The 12,183-nt window shown below is 35.6% G+C and overlaps 1 protein-coding gene across 1 annotated transcript; it reads left to right on the top strand.

Annotated features, from left to right (window-relative positions):
• Positions 1 to 4,393: 4,393 nt before the first annotated feature.
• Positions 4,394 to 11,864, top strand: LOC101745057 (uncharacterized). Its single transcript, XM_062675095.1, has 3 exons — positions 4,394 to 4,493; positions 10,819 to 11,027; positions 11,682 to 11,864. The coding sequence occupies exons 1-3, from the start codon at positions 4,394 to 4,396 to the stop codon at positions 11,862 to 11,864; spliced, it is 492 nt and encodes a 163-aa protein (XP_062531079.1).
• Positions 11,865 to 12,183: the final 319 nt, after the last annotated feature.

The raw sequence follows: 12,183 nt of genomic DNA on the forward strand, positions 1-12,183 counted from the left end.
TAACACCCTTTTCACCGTGGTTCTGCTTAACCCCATCTGAAGGGCCAACAGTTTCTGCTTACGTTTGGGATTTCTTTGAATTCGCGCCTTCACAGCTTTTATCACTGCTGGAGTCCTAACAGACCGAGGGCGACCACTTCTTGACCTGTCATCTACACTAGAGTCTTCATTGTATCGTTTGATGGTACGATAAACGAATCTTTTGGTTATATTCAAATTTTTCAGTATGTTAAAAATTTTAATTGGCGCGTAACCGCAACGATGCAACGCAATAACTGCAACACGGTCTTCTTTAAGCGTCCACTCCATATTTAAAAAATGGGTAAAATTCTAAAAGTAAACATTTTTATTTTCATGAACAATTCGAAATTCGAATTCAATAAACTTTTTTGTGGCCAGCATTCTAAAAGAAAAGTTTTTACTGTGTGACAATTCTTATGACCTGACTAGTTACTAATCTAACAAGAGTAATATGTTTTAACAAAGGGATATAGATACGCCATTGCTATCTTTTATGGAGACGCAAAATGTTGGTACAACTCTAACTTTACCATTAGATAGATATAATAGTTGTTTAAATATTGAAATAAGTATGCTAACTACGAATTTCGATACATTTACTGTAATAATAACATTATTGACGTGACTCTTTATGCTTAGTATTCAATACTTTTCTTTTCATCTCATCACATTAGGCAAATCTGAATCTAAGTCGAACGCCTTAATCAGCCTTGAAACCTATAGGCACTTGTACCCCGATTTTATTGGCAGGGAGCTCCAAGTACAATCTTCCCTTTCTTGTCATGTTTTATTCTGTTGTTGTATCAGCGTAGCTATTATCTACCGCTTCGGTTTTTAAGCGTTTCAAACTCTTTTTCAACGCTGTTTCAAGAAAGACATGTCATACAGCTCGAGAAACACCAGACGCTGGAGTTTAATTCAAAACCGAATGCATGGTACGTGATACAAAGTGGTACGGATTTCGCTGTCTTATCTACATATTTCTGTTCTACAATTTGTGGATTTTAGTAACCACAAGCCAACCAAAATCAAATGCGTACTGCCCCACAAGTCTACGATCGTATTTTTTTAACCAGTCTCTATGTTTTTCGTGATGAGCCCAGGATCGAGATCAATATTGGGTTCTCGGTTGCTGGGTCTCAATACTCGTGACGTCATTCGTCGTTAGCAGCTACACTACTGCAACAAATACTTGTGGTGTTGATCTTGTCATCATCGATCTCTTTGAATCACAATAAAAAATCTATGACGTGGTCGGAAAATCTCTGGCTCTAAATAAAAAATAAAATTCACGTTTTAAGCTATATTTTAATTATGAGTAAGTAATCCACAATTCGATTGGATCGATTTATTTTAATTCCCGCTTCTTAAAATACATACTTTACTTTTTAAAATACACACATCTGTGATTTTCTACTTATAAAGCATAGATGTTAATTTGCGTGTAGATAGAAAAAGCTGATTCGGATTACGGCGTTCAGATCGATAGGATGACCGAAATAACCAGATTGCAAATGCGGAACCAATGTTGCCAAGAGGAAGCCAATCTCGTGGAATTGTCGTCTTCAAATAAATTAACCCTTGTCTCACTAGGAGCCATTAAAGCTACATTTGTATCACTCACAGGCAGGAAACTACCAATCTGTCTCAGTCAGCGCCAATTGGTGCAAACAACTGCTTATTTTGATTCAAAACGGAACGTTATGTTTCATTGATAAGACACATAATTGTAAACTTGTTTATCATATAATTTATTACTTAATATAATGTCTTCTACTCAACAATGTGATACAAAAAATATGGCTTAAATTGCTCGCTTTATTGGTATAGAGTCAGCGACCTCAATAATGCTGGACATAAAGAGTCTTGGTGTAAATGTTTTTTTGACGTATGTTTTTTTTTCTGGCACCCATAAGACCTGAGAAAATATTAGTTTATGTCTGTAGAATGAGGTCCGTTTTTTTGCTGTATTTTTCTTGATAAATAAGAATCATAAGCAAAACGTCTACAGTGTATTCGCGAAATAGTTGTAATGTACTTTCCGATTTCCTAATGCTAACAAAAATCATTATCAATTTTTGTTTCACATTTTTTTTTTTTTATTGCCCTTGTAGGAATATAATATAGGAATCGTTATTGCTCTCACACAGTGGATAATGACATACAAGGGGTGTTCAATAAATAGTGATAATGGGATACATTCTAATTAAAAAAAATTATGTGTGTAGGTGTCGTGGGACACCGGATAGAAACGAAGCTACTTATTATAAAAATATTAATTTAAAGTTCTATTCGAGGTATAAAAAAAAAAAAACTGGAGGTTTCGCAACAACCCACGGTGATTTGGTAACGTGCGAACTTATTTTGGTACACTTCATTCACGGTTGTTTGCGTAAGAATTAACTAGTATTGCGCAAAGGAGCGCTCTGAGATCGTGGTCAATGAATGATAAAAAAATATGTTATTTTTTGTTCGTTATTACAAAGTTAAGTCGTACACTGTGTGCATTAGTAATAAAAATCTTACGTTACGGACGTTTTTTCCCGGTTAGGGTACCCCTCCGCATCGTCCCAAAAGGAACTTCGTTCCAAAAACACTGGCTGACATAGTTCAGACATTAGATATACAAATAATAGAAAACCCATAAAGGGGATTGCCCACTCTCCATAGTGTGCTAGGCCCAAGGTGGACATTAAATATTACTATAAAAATGGACTGATTCAAATTCTTAAATGTATTAGATATCTAAAAAATATATTGAAATTGACGCCACTATTATAAAAAAAATAATAAAAATAAAAAACTCGTTTTGAGGTTAATTTTCTATATAAATACTTCAAGAACTTTTCTTTTTTTAATGTTTAAGATGTTCCTAATGTATTTTTATCCAATTGTAGTTATTAGGGTATAAAAAACACACATACTTCTTTAAATATCTATATTATTCTATATTTTCTTCATCTTCATACACAATTAGTAAATCATCTAAAAATAGCACAGGAGAGCATATACACGGTTTTAAATCTCGGTCAGGTTAAAACCACAATTCACACAATGGTTTTCAGCCGTAGTAAGAAACGTTATTGATAAAAGCAAAATAAATCGAAGAAAAATCAAAACACATCCATTTTGAACGCAAGCACAAGCAGCAAGCGAAGTGTCAGTCAGTCAGATTAAAATCAGTGTTGTCAGTATAAAGAAAAATAATTACATGAAATTCATATATCGATCATTTTTTTAAATAACCGATATTGGATTTATTTCTTACTCTTTTTTTTACGAGTACACATTATATTTTATTTTTTATGTTTTTGTTTTAGTTGTACATATTTAAATAACAATACAAGTTAAGTTTTTTTTTATTGCTTAGATGGGTGGACGATCTCACAGCCACCCTGGTGTTAAGTGGTTACTGGAGCCCACAAACATCCACAACGTAAATGCGCCACCCACCTTGAGATATAAGTTCTAAGGTCTCAAGTATAGTAACAAGTTAAAGTCCAATGGGTATGTCTTTGATGTTATTTTATGTCCTTAAAATCGATTAAAATCGATTGATTAATGATAATATTTAAAATGATTTATTTATATGTTTTTTTATATACTTAAAATGTTTACTTAATACGTAAAAGGTTTTGAAGTTGGCAATATTTTTCCCGCAAAAATAAAATTCTTGTTTTTTTCAATAGAGTTACTTTTTTTAAACTACTTATTGTAAACTGTAGTGGCGCTTATTTGGAAGAAAGTAAATGCATATTTATTTATGACAAAATTAATGCACTAAGTATTTTTTCTCTAATCTATTGTCCGCTTTGGGCCTGAAATGGGCCGTCCCCTTTATTCTCTTTAGTTTTTTTAAAATTGGAAGTCAACTGTTTGCTTCGTGCCGGAATCTGTTCTTAAAAATCGATAAAATGGAAGTTCGCGTAGTAATAAAATACCTCTGCTTGAATTTTTTTACTACGGACCTGGTAAATCAAGATTTGAGAGTAACATTAGGGGCTCGTGCTCCTTCATATTCTACGGTTGCGCATTGGTGTGCTAAGTTCAACCGAGGAAGAAATTCTAATAACGACGACTCCCGCATGGGACGCTCTATAATAGTGCCTGTGATAGTGACTGGAAAATGAAATGATTAAAAAAGTTGAAATATTCTGTTGGCAGATCTTACTCTTTGTTTTACAGCAGAAGAAACGAAGCTTTCTATAGGAAGTGCGAAGGATATAAAAAAGTTGTCACCGCACTGGGTGCCTAGAATGCTTTCGCTGACGCGCAGATACAAACGAGACTGAGAATTTCATAAAGCACTTTTGGTTTTGTAACAACAAAATAATGACCTATTTTTAGCTCGATTTATAATTATGGGCGAAATATGGCTTCAGCAGCTGACCTGAAAACGACAAAGCAGGCTCTGATTTGGAAGAGACCGGCATCTCCAACTCCGAAGAAATTTAAGGCGATTTCATCCGCCGGTGAGATAATGACTGTTTTTCCGGGGACAGCCAAGTGATAGAAATGACTATGATCATAGAGCCACTATTATGGGGACTTTGTGTGCAGGACAAATAACAAAGTTGTGTGAGGAAATACGGAAGCAACGGCGTGGCAAGCGCACTAGTCGTTTGGTTTCACTAAGATACCCCGGGGCACAAGTCCAAAGATGCGATGGCTGTTACTCACAAGGCTGGTTCCTATTTCCGCGGTTAAAGGAACATCTCAGGGATACATCATCATACATGATGACGCATTAGATGCTGTGGTACACGATTTTTGAAGGGTTCAGGAAGAAGATTTTTTCAAAAGGTAGTTTTAGCTTTAGACAAAGATATACAAAGTATATAAACCTGAAAGGTGACTACGTCCAAAAATATCACACCATTTAATAAAAGATAATTGCGTCACAATTATTAGGTGTCACTTTTTATTGAAAACCCCTAGTATGTATGCTCAGAGGATCGGTTATTGCCAAGTGGGTCGTGAACTCGGACAAGGACACAGTAAAACTCTAACAGTGACTGACATAAAATGCGCGGACTAATCCGGTGGATTTAAAAGCACGATTTTTCACGTTCTTTGAAAGTAAAAAATGATTTTTGAAAGTTTTTTCCGCATGGTGCTTAAAAGATATAAACGCTTCATTTGTCGTACACAAAGCAAAGTTTTGTGCCTAATTAAACCCTCGTACATACAATATACCGAGACGTTGACTTTATTTAACTTTATAGTAGTTTCAAGAAAAAAGCTAATTCGTACGAATTTTGTCACTTATTATTCATTCAGATTTTAATTAAGTCCATGTAGTTTGGTTTGAATACTCGAACTCTTTGTCAAATACAATATGGAAACATATTTAAAAAGACGCGTATGAGCAGTGTGACGATATTAATTTAGATTAAATTTATTTATAATTCATATTTAATTAAAGTTACTTTTGATGGTACGATGTTAAAATATTATATAGGTATATAATATTTATTAACTTATAAACTGACTCAATCAAGTTTTAAGTTGTAATATTAATGAGTTATACTGAGGTGTAGTTCGGATTTTGCATCATGTTTCACACGGCTTATCACTACATAGTATAAAACAAAGTCGCTTTCTCTATCCCTATATCTGTCTTTCCCTATGTATGCTTAAATCTTTAAAACTACGCAACGGTTTTTGATGCGGTTTTTTTTAATAGATAGAGTGATTAAAGAGGAAAGTTTATATGTATAATAACATCCATTAAATAGTGGAGAAATCAATAATAAATTACAGTTTCCGAAGCAAAGCGAGGGCGGGTCGCTAGTTAACAATAATTCGCTAAGTTGAGATTCCAATGTAGAGCAAAACCTATGTTTGAAACTTCTTGTACAATAAATACTGGACGTTATATTCTCTGCTGTCAAGAATTAGTCCATTTTCATCAATCTTTCCTTTGTCTTCCAGACTAAACGAAGAAATAGTTGGTTGATTAATGAAAACAAAAAAAGGGTTTCTTTTCATGATGCTCATTGTTTTGTTTCCATGAAGTGGCTTGGATGTAATTCTTTGTTGAAATCAGATTATCACTTACTAATCTGGTAAAATTAAATATTTAATCTATGATGTAATTCATTTACGTGAAATATTATTTTAGAATGAAATCTGCATCGTGTATAGTTTGATTCTATATACATATTTGCGATCGGCTACCTGGCTTTCGGTAAAATTGCTAAGGAAAGACGGACCTATTATAAATTGACTTTCAAAGCGTTGTTTCTATGAGTAGTGGGAAGTTCACGGGCTTCCGCATCGTGTCACGCACTGATCAGTTTGATATCACGTTGCTGCACCATATTTTCACGGTCATGGTCAATCGGGACGACGAGACATCCGACTTACAGGCTAGAGTAGTCGAAGTCTGAAGGCGGAAGCGGTATTTACGTTGTGATGTCTACGAGAGTAGACAATACTTTATGTGAAGAAAAGTCATAGATGGAGCAGCTCATCTTTGTCTTTTTAACAAGTAATACAAATTGTGCAATCAACTCGGTATCTGCCGCTACTTAGTGGTTAAGATTGCCACTTTTTCGGTTGAAACCCTGATCGCTAGAGCGAGCGTCTTAATATTATTATTTTTCTTTTTTCAAACATTTGTCAGTTATTTTCTTTACCTCTAACTCAATTCCGCTCTTTAATTCTCTGGCTAAAATTGAATAGTACGCGTAATGCATTCCAGGAAGCAGTAGAAGAAATGATGAAAATACGCTTCTTCGGTATGTTAATTCGATGGGCTAAAAGTTTATTGATTACTACTATAAAACATCATTATCAGTGTTTTGATTTTAACAAATTGCAAAACATAAGGCTCTGCGTGGCTCTGCTTTAGCCCAATTTTCTTTTGTATTTATTGCTTGTTTTTAATGCTTAGATCACGGCCCACCTGGCGTTATGTGGTTACCGACGCCCATAGACATCTACAATGTAAATGCCGCCACCCACCTTGAGAAATGAGTTGTAAGGTCTCACTTTTAATAGTACAACGGTTGCCCCACCCTTCAAACCGAAACGCATTATTGCTTCACGGCAGAAATAGGCAAGGTGGTGGTGATACCTACCCGTGCGGACTCACAAGACGTCCTACCACCAGTAATGTTTTCCTACATTTCGGTCGACCAATCGCAAGGAGCATCTAATACCCAGATACGATGCTTGTTCTCTACCAATATAATCCCCTTCATTCTCTATAATCCATCCATAATTTAAACTACGATTTAAAAAGAAAACAGACTTGACAGATTTATGTGAAAATCTTTACTTAATACAATAATGTAGGTTGTTTTTTTAAATTTTAAACTAAATAAGTCACTACGTATTTATTATTATTATTATTATAATGAAGTACATAGTTTAGTATGAATAAATTTAAGAGTAGTTTTCGGGCATGATAAGCTCTTTTGTATTCATATTAATACGTGAACGTACATTAAAATAAATTGTTTCAATTTTATGATTCCCACGAAATGGAATAACTGTTGTTTTTGAAACTCCCGTAAATTAGAATGTTTACGAAGTTTCATAGCCTCAAAATGTAGGCAATTTATCATCATTATTTGGAGTCGTATTTATGCTAACGATAAGCTTTGTAACTACAAATTATAGGTATAGGGAGAATGTTCGTATGAATATTAATTTTGAAGACCTTCATGCGTCAAATATCAATGTTTATTTTAGTACGTGATTTTGGTCCCGCGTTACAGATCCCTTTTCTGTAATGTAACCGAATATAACTAGAACTATATTGAAAGGCTTCGGGCACACACGTTTTGATACAAAGCCATTGATTTCTCGGCAAAGTGTCCCTGTGATTGATTGATGGAGAGTCCAGTCCACGAGTTTGTGGGCTTCCGCTACTATATGACAAATGACTATATGTCAGTTTAGCTACATACAGAATAGAAATTCGACAAAACAGCGAGAATATAAGAAAAAAAAGAAATAGACAGAAAATATGGAAATGAAGTCCACGTTACAAATGTTTGATGTTTCATAATAATTTTGTATACTCAGATATTATTGTGAAATTCAATTTCCTGATGAATGCGAATTTTGATTGTTTGTAAATTACGTTCTATTATAATAAAAGTGCTAAGCGTAAAATAAATCAAATGTTTCATCTGCAAAGGTTCATGCAATGCAAATAAAATCATGCACTTATCAATTCACATTACGTGAATTTTGGTATTTTACAATCTGTTATGATGTACCTTTACAATTGGTACCTATCATTTATTAAATTGTTGCATCATTTTACTATTGCTGGTATTGGTTATTTTTATATACTCACTAACTGTATCCGGCGGCTTCGCTCGCATGGTTAAGGAAAGTGTCAGGGGGAATTAGAGGTTTTTTTCGGGATAAAAAGTAGCCTATGCTACTCTCCTGACTCACTATTACTCTAAAAAATTCATGTCAATCCGTTGCTTCGTTTCTTCGTGAAAGAAGGATAAACAAATACACTTTCACACTTATAATATTAATACTTAAGTATAGAGTTTACGTGATCCAAACGCCAAAATAAAATTATTTGCGACTTAATTTACAAGTTCAAGTATACTTCATATAAAGTCCGAAATAATAATATCATGTCACTAAAAAGACCTAAGTTTAATCGGTACGTGACCCAGCCCCCTAAGAGCTTCGAGCTCCACCTACTTTATGCAGGGAGGAACCCAGACGTGGGTCCTGGTGGGACGGTGGGTCGCCCGTAATAGTAAGCCAGGTGATGGTAGGCCGCGTTCCCCCGACCGCTCCGGGGGAAGGTGCAGTGCGGCGCCATCAAGGCGGGCTCCCAGCCCGTCAACCGAGGGAACCGGTGGTCGTGTCGCCAGCGGCTGCCAGACCGGCGTCTGGGGGACGGCGGGATGAATGCAATATGCTCTGCGCCGACCCTGTTCTGCTGTCTCAATAATCCCGACTGAGCTCTAGTCCGGTCCGGGGTTGGACGCCGGCTGTGAGTGGCAGGAGTTTTTAGTGAGGTTCAACTCCCACATACATTTTTTTATTGCTTAGATAGGTGGACGAGCTCACAGCCCACCTGGTGTTAAGTGGTTACTGGAGCCCATAGACATCCACAACGTAAGTGCGCCACCCACCTCGAGATATAAGTTCTAAGGTCTCAAGTATAGTTACAACAGCTGCCCCACCCTTCAAACCGAAACGCATTACCTACTGCTTCACGACAGAAATAGGCAGGGTGGTGGTACCCACCCGCGCGGACTCACAAAGGTAATTACGCAAATTATAATTTTGCGGGTTTCATTTTTATTACACGATGTTATCGTGGAAGTCAATCCTCAACATCTGTTTGACAAGTTTGTAAATTATCAAACATACCCATTGTGGCATTAAACAACGTAAATCAGTCTGCAGCTTGTAATTTGTATGTAAATATGTGTGATATGTATCTTAGACGTGAAAGGGCTTAACAGAAGATCAAGAAATTTTGAGATCGTCCACTCTGTGTAAGAAATCGTAAAAGGATTACACTCAAATTGATGATCCACGCGGATCACATTTATTATTTTTAGAGAGAATGTACGAAAATGTCAAGTAAAATGAACTTTCGCTCGAGATATTTGTTTGAGCTCCTTTACATAGAACTGCCACATTTTCATTCTCCGGACTCCTTTGAGCTGGAACCAAGGATTTCTTTTATATTACAGTTTTCTTTGTTATTTATACTTACCTCTCTACTTTGTCAAATTAAGTGCTTGCTATATTAAGCTGTTATATTATGGCACGTCACTTTGTTTTTTCTATTATTAAAAGTTTTGCTTCACGTTCAATGAGTAAATATGTATTCAATGGTAATTGTAAAGTTAAATTAATAAAGATTACATTATTATGAAGATTTCAGAAGTGTCAGTGTGCAAAAATTATTAAATCATTGGAACTATATTATTCTATATGGAATGATGCGACTAATGTTAGAGTTATAATACCACAATCAGGTACAATATTTTTAAGCAGGTTCCTAATACACGTTAACGGACCATTTCCACGATGAAAGTATAAAACGTATTAAAAACGCTAGTTTAGTGGCTTGGCTTAGCCCCTAGCATTGCTGATGTCCATGAGCGACGGTACACTCACCATCCGTTAGGGCCGTAGGCTAGTCTACAAGGGCAATAAAAAAAATCCTCAAAAAATGTATCGCATAAAGTATTTTTCAAGGCGCCAGTGTTTACTGGCGGCAGGGCGCCTTGTGAGTAAGCAAGTGTAGGTTGATGATGGTCTATGAGCCCCCTGACCACTTACCACTAGCGCCGGGAACTCATCTCATGATGTAGTGCAACAAAGTAAGATTTTTTTTAATTCTAAGGTACTACGTGATTTTTTAAACTATAGTTAAAGTGCGGTATGTTTGGATAACAAAAAATTATTTACCTCCTTCTTTCCAATAATAAATTCTTGCTCGCCGATATTGAATAATACCTTTGTGTTTGAACAGTTCATTTGTATGATTTCCGTGTACAATGAAGACTACTCTTTAATTTTCATGTCCCAATTATCATCATAAATCGAAGCTACAACCGAAATAACATAATACCTACCGAATTGTTTTAGTACAAAATAAATCTAAAAGTGTATTCGAGGAGAATTCAAAAAAAAAAACAAATTATAACAATACGTACATAACCAATACTATACTAACTATATTATAGATTACATTTGGTTCAGTTTATAGTAATCATAGCAAACGGATCGTAGTTTCGAGGTCCAATACTTTTTTATAATATTACATTAAAACTTAATAATTGTTCTCAGGAGTACGAGGCCTCCATAATTTGGAAATCAACGTGCCAAATGCAGTGCTACTCGGTGAGACCGTAACTCTAGAATGTAGCTGGCAGCTTGAAGATGAAGAGGCTCTATACAGCGTCAAATGGTATCGCGGAAGAGAAGAATTCTATAGATATATACCAAAAGAATTACCGCACACCAGAGTATTTCCTCTACCAGGAATAGAAGTTGATGTAAGTCAATATTTCAACATGTTTTATTGGCATTAGTAGTGAGGTTACTTTACGGCTCATTTGATGCTCACGAATTTAACACCACAACAGAATGTCGCTGCACATCTTGAGACGCGTAATCTAAGTCTTCATTGCAGTGAACAAACTCTCTTGCCTTTCAAACCCAAACGTATTGTTTTCCGCAGAAAACGCAGTATACTCCGGTGCGCGCTTAATTAACACATACCAGAAATGCAATATATTTTACACAAAGTTAAAAATAAACACACTAAATAATAATATGTACATAAAAATAATTAATTTATTTCAAATTACCTCCTAAACATTCATTGTAACGAAATCATTTCCACTTGACTTAGCTACGGTATTTACTGGGAAGAAAATTAGATCTTTTGAAAATGTTAATGGGACTGTCGCTCTCTGAAAATTGAAAAGATGAATTCGGCGACATCTTTTTTCATTTCATGTTTGATTTTTTTTTTGTAAATAAATTCTTTGGTCCAAAATTAATTTGTTATAGGTAATTAATGTTTGAATAAAAGAAATCCTTTATCTACTTTAAGCATGTTTGCGCCAACGCGCTGTGTAATTGTGGACGTTAGACGGCTTCGGAGGATTACCTGATGCTTACAAAGTGTATTTATGTCGATTTAGATATCAAGATCAGGAGCGCGGCGCGTGGTCCTACAGCAGGCGACACCGGCGATGGCGGGTCGATTCCGTTGTGAAGTGTCAGCCGACGCGCCAACATTCCACACGGAAATACGCTCGGCACCCCTAGAAGTCGTCGGTAAGATATCAAACAAGAACCGACGTATCCATATAAAAAAAATATAAAAAAATTAAAAAAATATATTAAGCCACACGTTAACCGTGTTTCGAGGACCAGACTTAACAAAACGAATACTGTCGCTTACTTTGAGATAAATTATGGTTGTCCTACACTTCAACGTTTCAAGCCAGAGCGAACGGTTTTGGAAATAAGCAGTTTAGAGGCACGATTGCCGTCCAACAATACGGCATATCAGTAGTCGTTGGGGGAAAACGTAAAGAATGCATACTACGAATAAGCATAGTATGTTCAGTTAGAATAAATCTTATCTTATACCTTTAAACGAGCAATTCTTGTATATTAATATATATATAATCTGAATCT

Source organism: Bombyx mori, chromosome 22, assembly GCF_030269925.1.
Source record: "Bombyx mori chromosome 22, ASM3026992v2".
NCBI lineage: Eukaryota > Metazoa > Arthropoda > Insecta > Lepidoptera > Bombycidae > Bombyx > Bombyx mori.

Coding starts and splice junctions, on each gene's coding strand:
- LOC101745057 (XM_062675095.1), top strand. CDS start 4,394: ATGGCTTCAGCAGCTGACCTGAAAACGACAAAGCAGGCTCTGATTTGG. Junction 4,494..10,818: donor TAAGGCGATTTCATCCGCCG/GTGAGATAATGA, acceptor AATTGTTCTCAG/GAGTACGAGGCCTCCATAAT. Junction 11,028..11,681: donor TACCAGGAATAGAAGTTGAT/GTAAGTCAATAT, acceptor ATGTCGATTTAG/ATATCAAGATCAGGAGCGCG.